Genomic DNA, 18,575 nt, shown 5'->3' with positions numbered 1-18,575 from the left:
GTGTGTGTGCGTGTGTGCGTGCGCGCATGTGCGCGTGTGCATGTGTGTGTGTGTGTGTGTGTCTGCGTGCGTGTGTGGGTGTGTGTGTGTGCGTGTGTGGGTGTTTGTGTGTGTGTGTGCGCTTGTGGGTGTGTGTGTGTGTGTGTGTGTGTGTGCAGGTACTCACAGGAGCTCCAGAAGGTCCAGGTGGTCCTCGAGGACCCATAGGCCCCTGGTGGGAGATGAAGACATGTTAGATATGATCTTCCACACTACCTTAAGCTCAACTAACCTCCAAACAACCCAAGGTAAAAAAATATATATGTTAGTTTCTAGTTGTTATAATTAAGTTGAACATATTTCAGAACTGGGGGTTGGAAGAGAAAGAAGTGTGGACCTTCACTTCAACTTCTCTTTTCTCTTGTGTTATAAAACCTATTGTTGGCTTCTTCTTCTTCGCTGTCTTCTTTCTTCTTCTTTGGCTTCTTTCTTCTTCTTTGACTTCTTCTTCTTTGCCCCTCAGCAACACAAACTCACTATCCTGCTGCCTGTCTCCTGCCTGCCTGTCAGAACCATAAATCATTTTTGGAATTCCACAGTGGCACTCTATCTCTTTCTTTCACTCCCTCTCTATCTCTTTCTCTCTCTCTCTTTCTCTCTCTCTTTCTCACACCCCCCTCTCTCTCTTTCTCTCACTCCCCCCCTCTCTCTGTTTTCTCTGAATCTCTCTTTTCTCTCTCCCTCTCTGTTTTTCTCACTCACTCTAACTCAGTCTCTCTTTCTGTAGTTCAGAGGTCAGGGCCAAAAGTGTTGTACTCTACGTGACTTCCGTCGAACTATTTGTTTGCACTTTAGCATGAATCTAGAGGAAAAGCAATAGCTGTGGGTTGTTTTGGAGTGAAAGAGAAACATATAACATCTGCTAGAATGAGCATTGCTAACTCCAACAAGTTTTAAATATTTTTATTAATAAGATCTTAACTCACTCACTCTAACTCAGTCTCTCTTTCTGTAGTTCAGAGGTCAGGGCCAAAAGTGTTGTACTCTACGTGACTTCCGTCAAACTATTTGTTTGCACTTTAGCATGAATCTAGAGGAAAAGCAATAGCTGTGGGTTGTTTTGGAGTGAAAGAGAAACATATAACATCTGCTAGAATGAGCATTGCTAACTCCAACAAGTTTTAAATATTTTTATTAATAAGATCTTAAAAGCAGTGGGTCAAATCTTTGCTCTGCTCACTGATCTCGTTGTTAATCTCCTCTGGTTAATAATAAAGACTTTTGACAACAGACATCTAGTCAGGAAGGAGTAGTAGTCTTCTCAGCTCAACCTCGTCGTGCATCATTACACATTGATCAGAGACAAGAGGGAGAGAGAGACGTTTCACTCTCTATTCAGGTGATGAGTCAAATCTGTCACACAGAGAAAATCTGTAACATGGACAAAGAGGAGAAGATGACCTAACGCGGAGTTTAATGAGAAGTCTAGAGCTTGGGTCTGAAGTCACACCCTACAGTAATTCCCTGCATAGTGTACTACTTTTGAATAGAGCTCTATGGGCCCTGGGCAAAAGCAGTGTACTATAGATGAAATAGGCTGCCACTTCAGTCACAGCCAAAACTAAGAAAGCTAAGAAAACGAAGACTTAAAAAAAATAAAAAAGATTTCCACTCCTCCACTCATGAAACGTGGACTACCCTCTGTGTATCTATAGCCTTTCATGGTCTTTATAACACACGATTCATAGTGTTGGTGCGTAGACTGATTATCGTAGAGAAATGCAGGGCACCAGCCAAAGCAAACATCCCTGAGGCAGCACAGAGCTCCTCTGATGAGAATTAGATGTATATTTTCAGCGAGGCGAGCGACGGACAAACGCACGCCGAGCGACGGACAAACGCACGCCGCAACGGGCCAGGGGCTTGTCAATGGAGCTCTATGTCCATTTGTAGGCGGAGTGTGTTTCTGTGTGTTTGGAGTCTGTGTGTGTGTGTGTGTGCGTTTGGGGGTCTGTCTATGTATGTTTAAGAGGTGGTGTGTATTTGGGTCTTGTGGTACACCGCCTCTCAGTGAAGGCACTGTGTTAGGGACCAGGGGGTGTAGGTAGAGACGTAGGGGGTTGACTCTCAGTGAAGGGACCAGGGGCTGTAGCTAGAGATGTAGGGGGTTGACTCTCAGTGAAGGGACCAGGGGCTGTAGCTAGAGATGTAGGGGGTTGACTCTCAGTGAAGGGACCAGGGGCTGTAGCTAGAGATGTAGGGGGTTGACTCTCAGTGAAGGGACCAGGGGGTATAGTTAGAGATGTAGGGGGTTGACTCTCAGTGAAGGGACCAGGGGCTGTAGCTAGAGATGTAGGGGGTTGACTCTCAGTGAAGGGACCAGGGGCTGTAGCTAGAGATGTAGGGGGTTGACTCTCAGTGAAGGGACCAGGGGCTGTAGGTAGAGATGTAGGGGGTTGAATCTCAGTGAAGGGACCAGGGGCTGTAGCTAGAGATGTAGGGGGTTGACTCCTGGACTCTCAGTGAAGGGACCAGGGGCTGTAGCTAGAGATGTAGGGGGTTGACTCTCAGTGAAGGGACCAGGGGCTGTAGCTAGAGATGTAGGGGGTTGACTCTCAGTGAAGGGACCAGGGGCTGTAGCTAGAGATGTAGGGGGTTGACTCTCAGTGAAGGGACCAGGGGCTGTAGCTAGAGATGTAGGGGGTTGACTCTCAGTGAAGGGACCAGGGGCTGTAGCTAGAGATGTAGGGGGTTGACTCTCAGTGAAGGGACCAGGGGGTATAGCTAGAGATGTAGGGGGTTGACTCTCAGTGAAGGGACCAGGGGCTATAGCTAGAGATGTAGGGGGTTGACTCTCAGTGAAGGGACCAGGGGCTGTAGCTAGAGATGTAGGGGGTTGACTCTCAGTGAAGGGACCAGGGGTATAGCTAGAGATGTAGGGGGTTGACTCTCAGTGAAGGGACCAGGGGCTGTAGCTAGAGATGTAGGGGGTTGACTCTCAGTGAGGACCAGGGGGTATAGCTAGAGATGTAGGGGTTGACTCTCAGTGAAGGGACCAGGGGCTGTAGTTAGAGATGTAGGGGGTTGACTCTCAGTGAAGGGACCAGGGGCTGTAGGTAGAGATGTAGGGGGTTGACTCTCAGTGAAGGGACCAGGGGCTGTAGCTAGAGATGTAGGGGGTTGACTCTCAGTGAAGGGACCAGGGGCTGTAGCTAGAGATGTAGGGGGTTGACTCTCAGTGGAGGGACCAGGGGGTGTAGGTAGAGATGTAGGGGGTTGACTCTCAGTGAAGGGACCAGGGGGTATAGCTAGAGATGTAGGGGTTGACTCTCAGTGAAGGGACCAGGGGCTGTAGCTAGAGATGTAGGGGGTTGACTCTCAGTGAAGGGACCAGGGGCTGTAGCTAGAGATGTAGGGGGTTGACTCTCAGTGGAGGGACCAGGGGGTGTAGGTAGAGATGTAGGGGGTTGACTCTCAGTGAAGGGACCAGGGGGTATAGCTAGAGATGTAGGGGGTTGACTCTCAGTGAAGGGACCAGGGGGTATAGGTAGAGACGTAGGGGGTTGACTCTCAGTGAAGGGACCAGGGGGTATAGGTAGAGACGTAGGGGGTTGACTCTCAGTGAAGGGACCAGGGGGTGTAGTTAGAGACGTAGGGGGTTGACTCTCAGTGGAGGGACCAGGGGGTGTAGTTAGAGACGTAGGGGGTTGACTCTCAGTGGAGGGACCAGGGGGTGTAGTTAGAGACGTAGGGGGTTGACTCTCAGTGAAGGGACCAGGGGGTGTAGTTAGAGACGTAGGGGGTTGACTCTCAGTGAAGGGACCAGGGGGTGTAGGTAGAGATGTAGGGGGTTGACTCTCAGTGAAGGGACCAGGGGGTGTAGTTAGAGACGTAGGGGGTTGACTCTCAGTGAAGGGACCAGGGGGTGTAGTTAGAGACGTAGGGGGTTGACTCTCAGTGAAGGGACCAGGGGGTGTAGGTAGAGACGTAGGGGGTTGACTCTCAGTGAAGGGACCAGGGGGTGTAACTAGAGATGTAGGGGGTTGACTCTCAGTGAAGGGACCAGGGGGTATAGGTAGAGATGTAGGGGGTTGACTCTCAGTGAAGGGACCAGGGGGTATAGGTAGAGATGTAGGGGTTGACTCTCAGTGAAGGGACCAGGGGTGTAGGTAGAGATGTAGGGGGTTGACTCTCAGTGAAGGGACCAGGGGGTGTAACTAGAGATGTAGGGGGTTGACTCTCAGTGAAGGGACCAGGGGTATAGGTAGAGATGTAGGGGTTGACTCTCAGTGAAGGGACCAGGGGGTATAGGTAGAGATGTAGGGGGTTGACTCTCAGTGAAGGGACCAGGGGTGTAACTAGAGATGTAGGGGTTGACTCTCAGTGAAGGGACCAGGGGTATAGGTAGAGATGTAGGGGGTTGACTCTCAGTGAAGGGACCAGGGGGTATAGGTAGAGATGTAGGGGGTTGACTCTCAGTGAAGGGACCAGGGGCTGTAGGTAGAGATGTAGGGGGTTGACTCTCAGTGAAGGGACCAGGGGGTGTAACTAGAGATGTAGGGGGTTGACTCTCAGTGAAGGGACCAGGGGGTTTAGGTAGAGATGTAGGGGTTGACTCTCAGTGAAGGGACCAGGGGCTGTAGCTAGAGATGTAGGGGGTTGACTCTCAGTGAAGGGACCAGGGGCTGTAGCTAGAGATGTAGGGGGTTGACTCTCAGTGAAGGGACCAGGGGCTGTAGCTAGAGATGTAGGGGGTTGACTCTCAGTGAAGACATTGTGTTAGGGACCAGGGGGTGTAGGTAGAGACGTAGGGGGTTGACTCTCAGTAAAGACACTGTGTTAGGGACCAGGGGGTGTAACTAGAGATGTAGGGGGTTGACTCTCAGTAAAGACACTGTGTTAGGGACCAGGGGGTGTAGGTAGAGACGTAGGGGGTTGACTCTCAGTAAAGACACTGTGTTAGGGACCAGGGGGTGTAACTAGAGATGTAGGGGTTGACTCTCAGTAAAGACACTGTGTTAGGGACCAGGGGGTGTAGGTAGAGACGTAGGGGGTTGACTCTCAGTAAAGACACTGTGTTAGGGACCAGGGGGTGTAACTAGAGATGTAGGGGGTTGACTCTCAGTAAAGACACTGTGTTAGGGACCAGGGGGTGTAGGTAGAGATGTAGGGGGTTGACTCTCAGTAAAGACACTGTATTAGGGACCAGGGGGTGTATGTAGAGATGTAGGGGTTGACTCTTAGTGAAGGGACCAGGGGGTGTAGGTAGAGATGTAGGGGGTTGACTCTCAGTGAAGGGACCAGGGGTGTAGGTAGAGTAGGGGGTTGACTCTCAGTGAAGGGACCATAGGTAGAGAGGGGGTTGACTCTCAGTGAAGGGACCAGGGGGTGTAGGTAGAGATGTAGGGGGTTGACTCTCAGTGAAGGGACCAGGGGTGTAGGTAGAGATGTAGGGGGTTGACTCTCAGTAAAGACACTGTGTTAGGGACCAGGGGGTGTAGGTAGAGATGTAGGGGGTTGACTCTCAGTAAAGACACTGTGTTAGGGACCAGGGGTGTAGGTAGAGATGTAGGGGATTGACTCTCAGTGAAGGGACCAGGGGGTGTAGGTAGAGATGTAGGGGGTTGACTCTCAGTGAAGGGACCAGGGGTGTAGGTAGAGATGTAGGGGGTTGACTCTCAGTGAAGGGACCAGGGGGTGTAGGTAGAGATGTAGGGGGTTGACTCTCAGTGAAGGGACCAGGGGGTGTAGGTAGAGATGTAGGGGGTTGACTCTCAGTGAAGGGACCAGGGGGTGTAGGTAGAGATGTAGGGGGTTGACTCTCAGTGAAGGGACCAGGGGGTGTAGGTAGAGATGTAGGGGGTTGACTCTCAGTAAAGACACTGTGTTAGGGACCAGGGGGTATAACTAGAGATGTAGGGGGTTGACTCTCAGTAAAGACACTGTGTTAGGGACCAGGGGGTGTAGGTAGAGATGTAGGGGGTTGACTCTCAGTAAAGACACTGTATTAGGGACCAGGGGGTGTATGTAGAGATGTAGGGGGTTGACTCTCAGTGAAGGGACCAGGGGGTGTAGGTAGAGATGTAGGGGGTTGACTCTCAGTAAAGACACTGTGAAGGGACCAGGGGTATAACTAGAGATGTAGGGGGTTGACTCTCAGTAAAGACACTGAAGGGACCAGGGGTGTAGGTAGAGATGTAGGGGTTGACTCTCAGTAAAGACACTGTATTAGGGACCAGGGGTGTATGTAGAGATGTAGGGGTTGACTCTCAGTAAAGACACTGTGTTAGGGACCAGGGGTGTATGTAGAGATGTAGGGGTTGACTCTCAGTGAAGGGACCAGGGGGTAGCTGAGATGTAGGGATTGACTCTCAGTGAAGGGACCAGGGGCTGTAGCTAGAGATGTAGGGGTTGACTCTCAGTGAAGGGACCAGGGGTATAGGTAGAGATGTAGGGGGTTGACTCTCAGTGAAGGGACCAGGGGTATAGGTAGAGATGTAGGGGGTTGACTCTCAGTGAAGGGACCAGGGGTGTAGGTAGAGATGTAGGGGTTGACTCTCAGTGAAGGGACCAGGGGGTATAGGTAGAGATGTAGGGGTTGACTCTCAGTGAAGGGACCAGGGGGTGTAGGTAGAGATGTAGGGGTTGACTCTCAGTGAAGGGACCAGGGGTATAGGTAGAGATGTAGGGGGTTGACTCTCAGTGAAGGGACCAGGGGCTGTAGGTAGAGATGTAGGGGGTTGACTCTCAGTGAAGGGACCAGGGGGTGTAACTAGAGATGTAGGGGTTGACTCTCAGTGAAGGGACCAGGGGTTTAGGTAGAGATGTAGGGGTTGACTCTCAGTGAAGGGACCAGGGGCTGTAGCTAGAGATGTAGGGGGTTGACTCTCAGTGAAGGGACCAGGGGCTGTAGCTAGAGATGTAGGGGGTTGACTCTCAGTGAAGGGACCAGGGGCTGTAGCTAGAGATGTAGGGGGTTGACTCTCAGTGAAGACACTGTGTTAGGGACCAGGGGGTGTAGGTAGAGACGTAGGGGGTTGACTCTCAGTAAAGACACTGTGTTAGGGACCAGGGGTGTAACTAGAGATGTAGGGGTTGACTCTCAGTGACACTGTGTTAGGGACCAGGGGGTGTAGGTAGAGATGTAGGGGTTGACTCTCAGTAAAGACACTGTGTTAGGGACCAGGGGTGTAGGTAGAGATGTAGGGGTTGACTCTCAGTAAAGACACTGTGTTAGGGACCAGGGGTGTAGGTAGAGATGTAGGGGTTGACTCTCAGTAAAGACACTGTGTTAGGGACCAGGGGTGTAACTAGAGATGTAGGGGTTGACTCTCAGTAAAGACACTGTGTTAGGGACCAGGGGTGTAGGTAGAGATGTAGGGGGTTGACTCTCAGTAAATACACTGTATTAGGGACCAGGGGGTGTATGTAGAGATGTAGGGGGTTGACTCTTAGTGAAGGGACCAGGGGGTGTAGGTAGAGATGTAGGGGGTTGACTCTCAGTGAAGGGACCAGGGGTGTAGGTAGAGATGTAGGGGTTGACTCTCAGTGAAGGGACCAGGGGTGTAGGTAGAGATGTAGGGGGTTGACTCTCAGTGAAGGGACCAGGGGTGTAGGTAGAGATGTAGGGGGTTGACTCTCAGTGAAGGGACCAGGGGGTGTAGGTAGAGATGTAGGGGGTTGACTCTCAGTAAAGACACTGTGTTAGGGACCAGGGGTGTAGGTAGAGATGTAGGGGGTTGACTCTCAGTAAAGACACTGTGTTAGGGACCAGGGGTGTAGGTAGAGATGTAGGGGATTGACTCTCAGTGAAGGGACCAGGGGGTGTAGGTAGAGATGTAGGGGGTTGACTCTCAGTGAAGGGACCAGGGGTGTAGGTAGAGATGTAGGGGGTTGACTCTCAGTGAAGGGACCAGGGGGTGTAGGTAGAGATGTAGGGGGTTGACTCTCAGTGAAGGGACCAGGGGGTGTAGGTAGAGATGTAGGGGGTTGACTCTCAGTGAAGACACTGTGTTAGGGACCAGGGGGTGTAGGTAGAGATGTAGGGGGTTGACTCTCAGTGAAGGGACCAGGGGTGTAGGTAGAGATGTAGGGGGTTGACTCTCAGTAAAGACACTGTGTTAGGGACCAGGGGGTATAACTAGAGATGTAGGGGGTTGACTCTCAGTAAAGACACTGTGTTAGGGACCAGGGGGTGTAGGTAGAGATGTAGGGGGTTGACTCTCAGTAAAGACACTGTATTAGGGACCAGGGGGTGTATGTAGAGATGTAGGGGTTGACTCTCAGTGAAGGGACCAGGGGTGTAGGTAGAGATGTAGGGGTTGACTCTCAGTAAAGACACTGTGTTAGGGACCAGGGGGTATAACTAGAGATGTAGGGGGTTGACTCTCAGTAAAGACACTGTGAAGGGACCAGGGGTGTAGGTAGAGATGTAGGGGGTTGACTCTCAGTAAAGACACTGTATTAGGGACCAGGGGTGTATGTAGAGATGTAGGGGTTGACTCTCAGTAAAGACAGTGTTAGGGACCAGGGGTGTATGTAGAGATGAGGGGTTGACTCTCAGTGAAGACACTGTGTTAGGGACCAGGGGTATAACTAGAGATGTAGGGGTTGACTCTCAGTAAAGACACTGTGTTAGGGACCAGGGGTGTAGGTAGAGATGTAGGGGGTTGACTCTCAGTTAAGACAAGGGACCAGGGGTATAACTAGAGATGTAGGGGGTTGACTCTCAGTAAAGACACTGTGTTAGGGACCAGGGGGTGTATGTAGAGATGTAGGGGGTTGACTCTCAGTGAAGACACTGTGTTAGGGACCAGGGGGTATAACTAGAGATGTAGGGGGTTGACTCCTGGACTTGGGACATCAGAGCAGCCCAGTCTTTTTATTCCTTTCATTCTCTGGCCAGATGCTGTCAAGCTAAACTTGCTGGGCTTCAGTCAGAGCCAGACAGGGCCCGGGTTATTGAGGTTGGGGGGAGGAATGAAGGAGACAGACAGGCTTCTCTTTGGGGTCTGGTACCAAAGACCCAAAGCCACAGAGTCTGTCTCAGGCACATTGCTCTGCGTTTCCCCTCTCTGCAGGCCTCGAATCGGGTACAATCCACTGTGGCGACCACCAGCTGGGTTTCAGTCTTCAGCTCCACCAGCCAGCCAGCCAGCCAGCCAGCCAGCCAGCCAAATGCTCGCTGTGGGAGCAGCAAGCCGATCACTGCTCTGTGGGTTCCCAAACCAAAATAGCTCCCAGTAAGTGTGCTCTTCATTTCCCTTTGGCTTAGAGGCTGCATGTGATGGAGTTTTCAGTCGACTTGAAAAAAAAAGTCTGTTTTCCCAAACCAAACCCAGGTATGCTCCACAGAGGGGGGGGGGGTATATTTCCTGTAGCAGGGGGCCAGGAGGATGTGTAGTTTCTCCCCCATACCTCAGGGGGCAGTGTTGAGTCATGTTGAGGCCTATTCACCGAAGCTGGTCTCACGTGGCCTCTAGTCAGATCAGACCAGACAACGCATTCTTGCATATCGCGAAACGATACTACTCTGAAGCAGATAGGAGAGAACTGGTCTAATGGCGCCAGGGATCTAACGATGTATCTCAAGAGCTCTCTCACCATTGGTCCTTGCATCACGCCCATCTGTGCTCCGCCAGCCTTCTCGTCGAATCCTCCCGCCATCTGAGCAGCAAAGTTCTGTGGGATGACAAAATGTCATCCATAAGACACTGTTATATGATCCCCCCCCCCACCAAAAAATAAAATACCACACACACTCATCTCAATAGTAGGCATATTTCTGTCTTGGAAGTCTACTCTCAGACAGCACAGCACGTCTTAACAGGATCCGTGTGTGTGTGTGTGTGTGTGTGTGTGTGTGTGTGTGTGTGTGTGTGTGTGTGTGTGTGTGTGTGTGTGTGTGTTTTGTCTCTGTCTGTGAGAGAACTGTAGATAGTGAAGGGGATGGTTATCAGATCAACAACAGAGTACACAGGGAGGGGGGTTGGATAACTATTTTAATCTCTTTCAAATTTAAATGTAGCCCCTTACCTATTTGAATCCCTTTCCCTATTCGCACCGCCCCTCCCCTCCCCTCCCCTCCCCTCTTCTCATGCTACCTCCTTTCTCTCCACTTCCTTCCTTCCTTCCCTCCCTCCCCTCCCCCTCCCCTCTCCCTCCCCCTCCTCTCTCCTTCTTCTCATGCTACCTCCTTTCTTCCCTTCCCTTCCCTTCCCTTCCCTTCCCCTTCCCTTCCTTCCCTTCCCTTCCCTTCCCTTCCCTTCCCTTCCCTTCCCTTCCCTTCCCTTCCCTTCCCTTCCCTTCCCTTCCCTTCCCTTCCCTTCCCTTCCCCCCTCCCCCTCCCCTCCCTTCCCTTCCCTTCCCTTCCCTCCCCTCCCCCCTCCCCCCTCCCCCTCCCCTCCCCTCCCCTTCCCCCTTCCCTTCCCTCCCCTTCCCTCCCCTCCCCCTCCCCTTCCCTTCCCTTCACTTCTCCTTTTCTCCTCTTCTCCTCTCTCCTCAGAAATGAAAAGCATTCCACTGTGTAATCTCTCTCCAACCCTCCATTCTATACTACACCATCATTTCTTTGCCTAATTCTTCGGCGCTAAAACCCTATTTCAATTCACAGTCATTTTCCACCTATCAACCCTTCAGTCTTTACCATTAACGAATACAGCCTACTTGCTGAAGCATGTGCTTCGCTTTTTACACAAACTCCACAACCAGCAATTTCAAAGTTTATTATTATTATTTTTTTCTGCAGAGATACTTACTCCTCCAAGGCCAGGGGGTCCGTTAGGTCCTGGAGGTCCGGGGGGGCCAGGGTTACCGGGGGTACCAGGCTCACCATCTCTGCCACGGGGCCCGGGGCTGCCCTGAGAGAGGAATAGGGCAGTTCATATCTTCTCTATATCACCAAAATCACAGCAGTGAGTATCTGCATGAATACGAGCTTCCCTTTCAGGAAGTAGGAGTTAAGACCAATAAAGGCCTGAAGTCACAACAACAGTAGAAATAGCCTGAAACAACATATCATACAGTATCTTCCATCGAAACAGAAAACTCTTATATATATCCATGAACTATTATATGAATGTATCATTAAATGGACAATAAAGCTTTTGAACTTTATACTTTATCTCCTCAACTTTCAGATCAGCCATGTCCACCAGTAGGAGAAAGAGAAAGGCAGATCAAATCTAAGAACATTCAGATGAATAATAACAGTCACAAAATGTGACATAAGGTCTATACTTCAGATGAAAATGTCAAGTTGGGCTCAACAAACTGTCCATCAGCAACAAGGAGCGGTGAGATTATCTCCACAGACAGTTCTCTCTCTCTCTCTCTCTCTCTCTCTCTCTCTCTCTTTCTCTCTCTCACCCTCTCTCTCTCTCTTTCTCTCTCTCTCTCTCTCTCTCTCTCTCTCTCTCTCTCTCTCTCTCTTTCTCTCTCTCTCTCTCTCTCTCTCTCTCTCTCTCTCTCACTCTGGCTCTCTCTCTCTCTCTCTCTCTCTCTCCTCTCTCTCTCTCTCTCTCTCTCACTCTCTCTCTCTCTCTCTTTCTATCTCTCTCTCTCTCTCTCCCTCTCTCTCTCTCTCTCTCTCTCTCTCTCTCTCTCTCTCTCTCTCTCTCTCTCTCTCTCTCTCTCTCATATAGATAGGTGCCATTTTGTTTTTCCAAAATGACTACATTCCAGATGTACAGGTGCAATAGTAATGCTACTCTTCAACTCATTCACAGGCCGTCAACTAAAGCTAAAATCCCCAGAAGGAATTGGACATGAGCTCAATTATTTCCAGCATTTATAATATATATATATATATATACACTGCTCAAAAAAATAAAGGGAACACTAAAATAACACATCCTAGATCTGAATGAATGAAATAGTCTTATTAAATACTTTTTTCTTTACATAGTTGAATGTGCTGACAACAAAATCACACAAAAATTATCAATGGAAATCAAATTTATCAACACATGGGGGTCTGGATTTGGAGTCACACTCAAAATTAAAGTGGAAAACCACACTACAGGCTGATCGAACTTTGATGTAATGTCCTTAAAACAAGTCAAAATGAGGCTCAGTAGTGTGTGTGGCCTCCACGTGCCTCTACAACGCCTGGGCATACTCCTGATGAGGTGGCGGATGGTCTCCTGAGGGATCTCCTCCCAGACCTGGACTAAAGCATCCGCCAACTCCTGGACAGTCTGTGGTGCAACGTGGCATTGGTGGATGGAGCGAGACATGATGTCCCAGATGTGCTCAATTGGATTCAGGTCTGGGGAACGGGCGGGCCAGTCCATAGCATCAATGCCTTCCTCTTGCAAGAACTGCTGACACACTCCAGCCACATGAGGTCTAGCCAGGGCCAACCGCACCAGCATAGGGTCTCACAAGGGGTCTGAGGATCTCATCTCGGTACCTAATGGCAGTCAGGCTACCTCTGGCGAGCACATGGAGGGCTGTGCGGAGCAGACACATGCACATTTGTGGCCTGCTGGAGGTAATTTTGCAGGGCTCTGGCAGTGCTCCTCCTGCTCCTCCTTGCACAAAGGCGGCGGTAGCGGTCCTGCTGCTGGGTTGTTGCCCTCCTACGGCCTCCTCCACATCTCCTGATGTACTGGCCTGTCTCCTGGTAGCGCCTCCATGCTCTGGACACTACGCTGACAGACACAGCAAACCTTCTTGCCACAGCTCGCATTGATGTGCCATCCTGGATGAGCTGCACTACCTGAGCCACTTGTGTGGGTTGTAGACTCTGTCTCATGCTACCACTAGAGTGAAAGCACCGCCAGCATTCAAAAGTGACCAAAACATCAGCCAGGAAGCATAGGAACTGAGATGTGGTCTGTGGTCACCACCTGCAGAACCACTCCTTTATTGGGTGTGACTTGCTAATTGCCTATAATTTCCACCTGTTGTCTATTCGATTTGCACAACAGCATTTAAAATTTATTGTCAATCAGTGTTGCTTCCTAAGTGGACGGTTTGATTTCACAGAAGTGTGATTGACTTGGAGTTACATTGTGTTGTTTAAGTGTTCCCTTTATTTTTTTGAGCAGTGTATATTATGTCTAAAAAACATTAAGGTCTAGAAAAATGTTGATTCAGTGGATCAGATTCACTTGACATCTGATTCCCAAACATTTCTGACTTGGCAACAAACAAAAAAAGTATCTCGTCATTCATAAAAACAAATAAAACCTTTCACAGTAAAACATTTTTAGAAAGTCCAGAAATATTTTCATCCAAGACAGTATCTATTTCCAGATTCATTGTGAACTCTAGTAATACCTATGATAAATCATTCTAACCTGGCCAGGCAGACATTGTTAACTTAAAACAAAAACGGAATCCTTTCCAAACACTTCCTGACAACTACATGAAGCATAAATATTCCCGTCAGTCTACGGATAATGACAACACGCCATATTCTCTGAGTCACTTTGTGAAAAACAGACAGTACAAAATGTCAGAATGTGTGATTCTTATCTCATGGTACACACTGTTCTGATACACCTCAATAGTACAATATAAAACTGTATGTTACTTAAATCACTGCAATGCATACTCCCAATAATAGGTGTTGTGGAGATGCAGCTCATTCAACAACCAGAAGAAGGAGTTGGTGGTGAAAAGTGATTAAAAAACACGTCCAGGGAAACCAGCCCACCACAGTCTATGGTCCAGAGAAACCAGCCCACCACAGTCTATGGTCCAGAGAAACCAGCCCACCACAGTCTATGGTCCAGAGAAACCAGCCCACCACAGTCTATGATCCAGAGAAAACAGCCCACCACAGTCTATGGTCCAGATAAACCAGCCCACCAGTCTATGGTCCAGAGAAACCAGCCCACCACAGTCTATGGTCCAGAGAAACCAGCCCACCAGTCTATGGTCCAGAGAAACCAGCCCACCAGTCTATGGTCCGGGGAAACCAGCCCACCAGTCTATGGTCCAGGGAAACCAGCCCACCAGTCTATGGTCCGGGGAAACCAGCCCACCACAGTCTATGGTCCGGGGAAACCAGCCCACCACAGTCTATGGTCCGGAGAAACCAGCACACCACAGTCTATGGTCCAGAGAAACCAGCCCACCAGTCTATGGTCCAGATAAACCAGCCCACCAGTCTATGGTACAGAGAAACCAGCCCACCACAGTCTATGGTCCAGAGAAACCAGCCCACCACAGTCTATGGTCCAGAGAAACCAGCCCACCAGTCTATGGTACAGAGAAACCAGCCCACCACAGTCTATGGTCCAGAGAAATCAGCCCACCACAGTCTATGGTCCGGGGAAACCAGCCCACCACAGTCTATGGTCCAGGGAAACCAGCCCACCAGTCTATGGTCCAGAGAAACCAGTCCACCACAGTCTATGGTCCGGGGAAACCAGCCCACCACAGTCTCGGATGGGGGCCACAATGTCTCCTAACCCCTCCTGTCTCAGCCTCCAGTATTTATGCTGCAGTAGTTGATGTGTCGGGGGGCTGGGGTCAGTTTGTTATATCTGGAGTACTTCTCCTGTCCAATTCGGGGTCCTGTGTGTATCTAAGTGTGCATTTTCTAATTCTCTCCTTCTCTCTCTCGGAGGACCTGAGCCCTAGGACCATGCCCCAGGACTACCTGACATGATGACTCATTGCTGTCCCCAGTCCACCTGGCCGTGCTGCTGCTCCAGTTTCAACTGTTCTGCCTTATTATTATTCGACCATGCTGGTCATTTATGAACATTTGAACATCTTGGCCATGTTCTGTTATAATCTCTACCCGGCACAGCCAGAAGAGGACTGGCCACCCCACATAACCTGGTTCCTCTCTAGGTTTCTTCCTAGGTTTTGGCCTTTCTATGGAGTTTTTCCTGACCACCGTGCTTCTACACCTGCATTGCTTGCTGTTTGGGGTTTTAGGCTGGGTTTCTGTACAGCACTTTGAGATATCAGCTGATGTACGAAGGGCTATATATAAAATAAAAAATAAAAAATACATTTGAAAAATAAATTTGATTTATGGTCCAGAGAAACCAGCCCACCAGTCTATGGTCCAGAGAAACCAGCCCACCAGTCTATGGTCCTGAGAAACCAGCCCACCACAGTCTATGGTCCAGGGAAACCAGCCCACCACATTCTATGCTCCAGAAAAACCAGCCCACCACAGTCTATGGTCCGGGGAAACCAGCCCACCAGTCTATGGTCCGGGGAAACCAGCCCACCAGTCTATGGTCCAGAGAAACCAGCCCACCACAGTCTATGGTCCAGAGAAACCAGCCCACCACAGTCTATGGTCCTGAGAAACCAGCCCACCAGTCTATGGTCCGGAGAAACCAGCCCACCACTCTATGGTCCTGAGAAACCAGCCCACCACAGACTATGGTCCAGAAAAACCAGCCCACCACAGTCTATGGTCCAGAGAAACCAGCCCACCACAGTCTATGGTCCAGAGAAACCAGCCCACCAGTCTATGGTCCGGAGAAACCAGCCCACCACTCTATGGTCCTGAGAAACCAGCCCACCACAGTCTATGGTCCAGAGAAACCAGCCCACCACAGTCTATGGTCCGGGGAAACCAGCCCACCACAGTCTATGGTCCAGAGAAACCAGCCCACCACAGTCTATGGTCCAGAGAAACCAGCCCACCACAGTCTATGGTCCGGGGAAACCAGCCCACCACAGTCTATGGTCCAGAGAAACCAGCCCACCACAGTCTATGTTCCTGAGAAACCAGCCCACCACAGTCTATGGTCCAGAGAAACCAGCTCACCACAGTCTATGGTCCAGAGAAACCAGCCCACCACAGTCTATGGTCCAGAGAAACCAGCCCACCACAGTCTATGTTCCTGAGAAACCAGCCCACCACAGTCTATGGTCCAGAGAAACCAGCCCACCACAGTATATGGTCCAGAGAAACCAGCCCACCAGTCTATGGTCCAGGGAAACCAGCCCACCACAGTCTATGGTCCAGAGAAACCAGCCCACCACAGTCTATGGTCCAGAGAAACCAGCCCACCACAGTCTATGCTCCAGAGAAACCAGCCCACCAGTCTATGGTCCAGAGAAACAAGCCCACCCACAGTCTATGGTCCAGAGAAACCAGCCCACCACAGTCTATGTTCCAGAGAAACCAGCCCACCACAGTCTATGGTCCAGGGAAACCAGCCCACCAGTCTATGGTCCAGAGAAACCAGCTCACCAGTCTATGGTCCAGAGAAACCAGCCCACCAGTCTATGGTCCAGAGAAACCAGCCCATCAGTCTATGGTCCAGGGAAACCAGCCCACCAGTCTATGGTCCAGAGAAACCAGCCCACCACAGTCTATGGTCCGGGGAAACCAGCCCACCACAGTCTATGGTCCAGAGAAACCAGCCCACCACAGTCTATGGTCCGGGGAAACCAGCCCACCAGTCTATGGTCCAGAGAAACCAGCCCACCAGTCTATGGTCCAGGGAAACCAGCCCACCAGTCATGGTCTATGGGAGAAACCAGCCCACCAGTCTATGGTCCAGAGAAACCAGCCCACCACAGTCTATGGTCCAGAGAAACCAGCCCACCAGTCTATGGTCCGGAGAAACCAGCCCACCACTCTATGGTCCTGAGAAACCAGCCCACCACAGACTATGGTACAGAGAAACCAGCCCACCACAGTCTATGGTCCAGAGAAACCAGCCCACCACAGTCTATGGTCCGGGGAAACCAGCCCACCACAGTCTATGGTCCAGAGAAACCAGCCCACCAGTCTATGGTCCGGAGAAACAAGCCCACCACTCTATGGTCCAGAGAAACCAGCCCACCACAGTCTATGGTCCAGGAAACCAGCCCACCAGTCTATGGTCCAGAGAAACCAGCCCACCACAGTCTATGGTCCAGAGAAACCAGCCCACCACAGTCTATGGTCCGGGGAAACCAGCCCACCACAGTCTATGGTCCAGAGAAACCAGCCCACCACAGTATATGGTCCAGAGAAACCAGCCCACCAGTCTATGGTCCAGGGAAACCAGCCCACCACAGTCTATGGTCCAGAGAAACCAGCCCACCACAGTCTATGGTCCAGAGAAACCAGCCCACCAGTCTATGGTCCAGAGAAACCAGCCCACCAGTCTATGGTCCAGAGAAACAAGCCCACCCACAGTCTATGGTCCAGAGAAACCAGCCCACCACAGTCTATGTTCCAGAGAAACCAGCCCACCACAGTCTATGGTCCAGGGAAACCAGCCCACCAGTCTATGGTCCAGAGAAACCAGCTCACCAGTCTATGGTCCAGAGAAACCAGCCCACCAGTCTATGGTCCAGAGAAACCAGCCCACCAGTCTATGGTCCAGAGAAACCAGCCCACCAGTCTATGGTCCAGAGAAACCAGCCCACCACAGTCTTTGGTCCAGAGAAACCAGCCCACCAGTCTATGGTCCAGAGAAACCAGCCCATCAGTCTATGGTCCAGGGAAACCAGCCCACCAGACTATGGTCCAGAGAAACCAGCCCACCAGTCTATGGTCTTGAGAAACCAGCCCACCACAGTCTATGGTCCAGAGAAACCAGCCCACCACAGTCTATGGTCCGGGGAAACCAGCCCACCAGTCTATGGTCCTGAGAAACCAGCCCACCAGTCTATGGTCCAGGGAAACCAGCCCACCAGTCTATGGTCCAGGGAAACCAGCCCACCAGTCTATGGTCCAGAGAAACCAGCCCACCAGTCTATGGTCCTGAGAAACCAGCCCACCAGTCTATGATCCAGAGAAACCAGCCCACCAGTCTATGGTCCTGAGAAACCAGCCCACCAGTCTATGATCCAGAGAAACCAGCCCACCAGTCTATGGTCCAGAGAAACCAGCCCACCAGTCTATGGTCCAGAGAAACCAGCCCACCAGTCTATGGTCCAGAGAAACCAGCCCACCAGTCTATGATCCAGAGAAACCAGCCCACCAGTCTATGGTCCAGGGAAACCAGCCCACCAGTCTATGGTCCAGAGAAACCAGCCCACCAGTCTATGGTCCTGACAAATAATCTAGGAAGGAATGTGTTCACCACTACACTCATTCCCTTTTATTTATTTTTGGTGCAAACAAAGATTTAATAGTTGTAAATGTTTCTGTAAAAAAAATAATGATCAATAAATTAATAAACTGGAAAAGCAAATTGTGGACTGAAAATGTGATTGAACCCAAAAACTGATAAAAATTAAAAAATTAAAAAACAATCCTCAAAATTGATCCAAACATTCACTAGTATGGACTGGACCTAAGCACAATCTATTGCAATGTTCAACATGTTGCCATCACTAGCCAACTATGTGTCACCTGAGTGCCTAGTCCATGACCTCTGTTGACCTCTGCTGAGGTAAAGAATGGTAGGAATCCATCATAAACACCAGGGTGTGATAGAGGACGTTTTCCCAACCATAAACACCTTCCTTCCCAGGCCAAAGACTCATAGGGATGCATCCCAAAAGGCATCATATTCCCTATTTAGTGCACTACTGTTGATCTCTATGGGACCTGGTCACAATGTAATGTAGTGCACTACTGTTGATCTCTATGGGACCTGGTCACAATGTAATGTAGTGCACTACTGTTGATCTCTATGGGACCTGGTCACAATGTACTGTAGTGCACTACT

At 50.4% G+C, this 18,575-nt stretch overlaps 1 protein-coding gene across 2 annotated transcripts in view; it reads right to left on the bottom strand.

The window, feature by feature from the left end:
• Positions 1 to 18,575, bottom strand: part of LOC135540388 (collagen alpha-1(II) chain-like) — a 103,513-nt gene that overhangs the window by 68,833 nt on the left and 16,105 nt on the right. For both annotated transcript variants that reach the window (XM_064967005.1, XM_064967006.1), the window contains 3 exons: positions 10,737 to 10,838; positions 9,583 to 9,660; positions 167 to 211 (listed from right to left, as the gene is read on the bottom strand). In XM_064967005.1, the coding sequence (XP_064823077.1) occupies positions 167 to 211; positions 9,583 to 9,660; positions 10,737 to 10,838 (225 nt within the window). The remainder of the gene's footprint in view (positions 1 to 166; positions 212 to 9,582; positions 9,661 to 10,736; positions 10,839 to 18,575) is intronic.

The sequence above is a fragment of the Oncorhynchus masou genome, chromosome 5 (assembly GCF_036934945.1).
Source record: "Oncorhynchus masou masou isolate Uvic2021 chromosome 5, UVic_Omas_1.1, whole genome shotgun sequence".
NCBI lineage: Eukaryota > Metazoa > Chordata > Actinopteri > Salmoniformes > Salmonidae > Oncorhynchus > Oncorhynchus masou.
The sequence above is the reverse complement of the archived record's forward strand: the minus strand, read 5'-3'. Positions and strand labels throughout refer to the sequence as shown.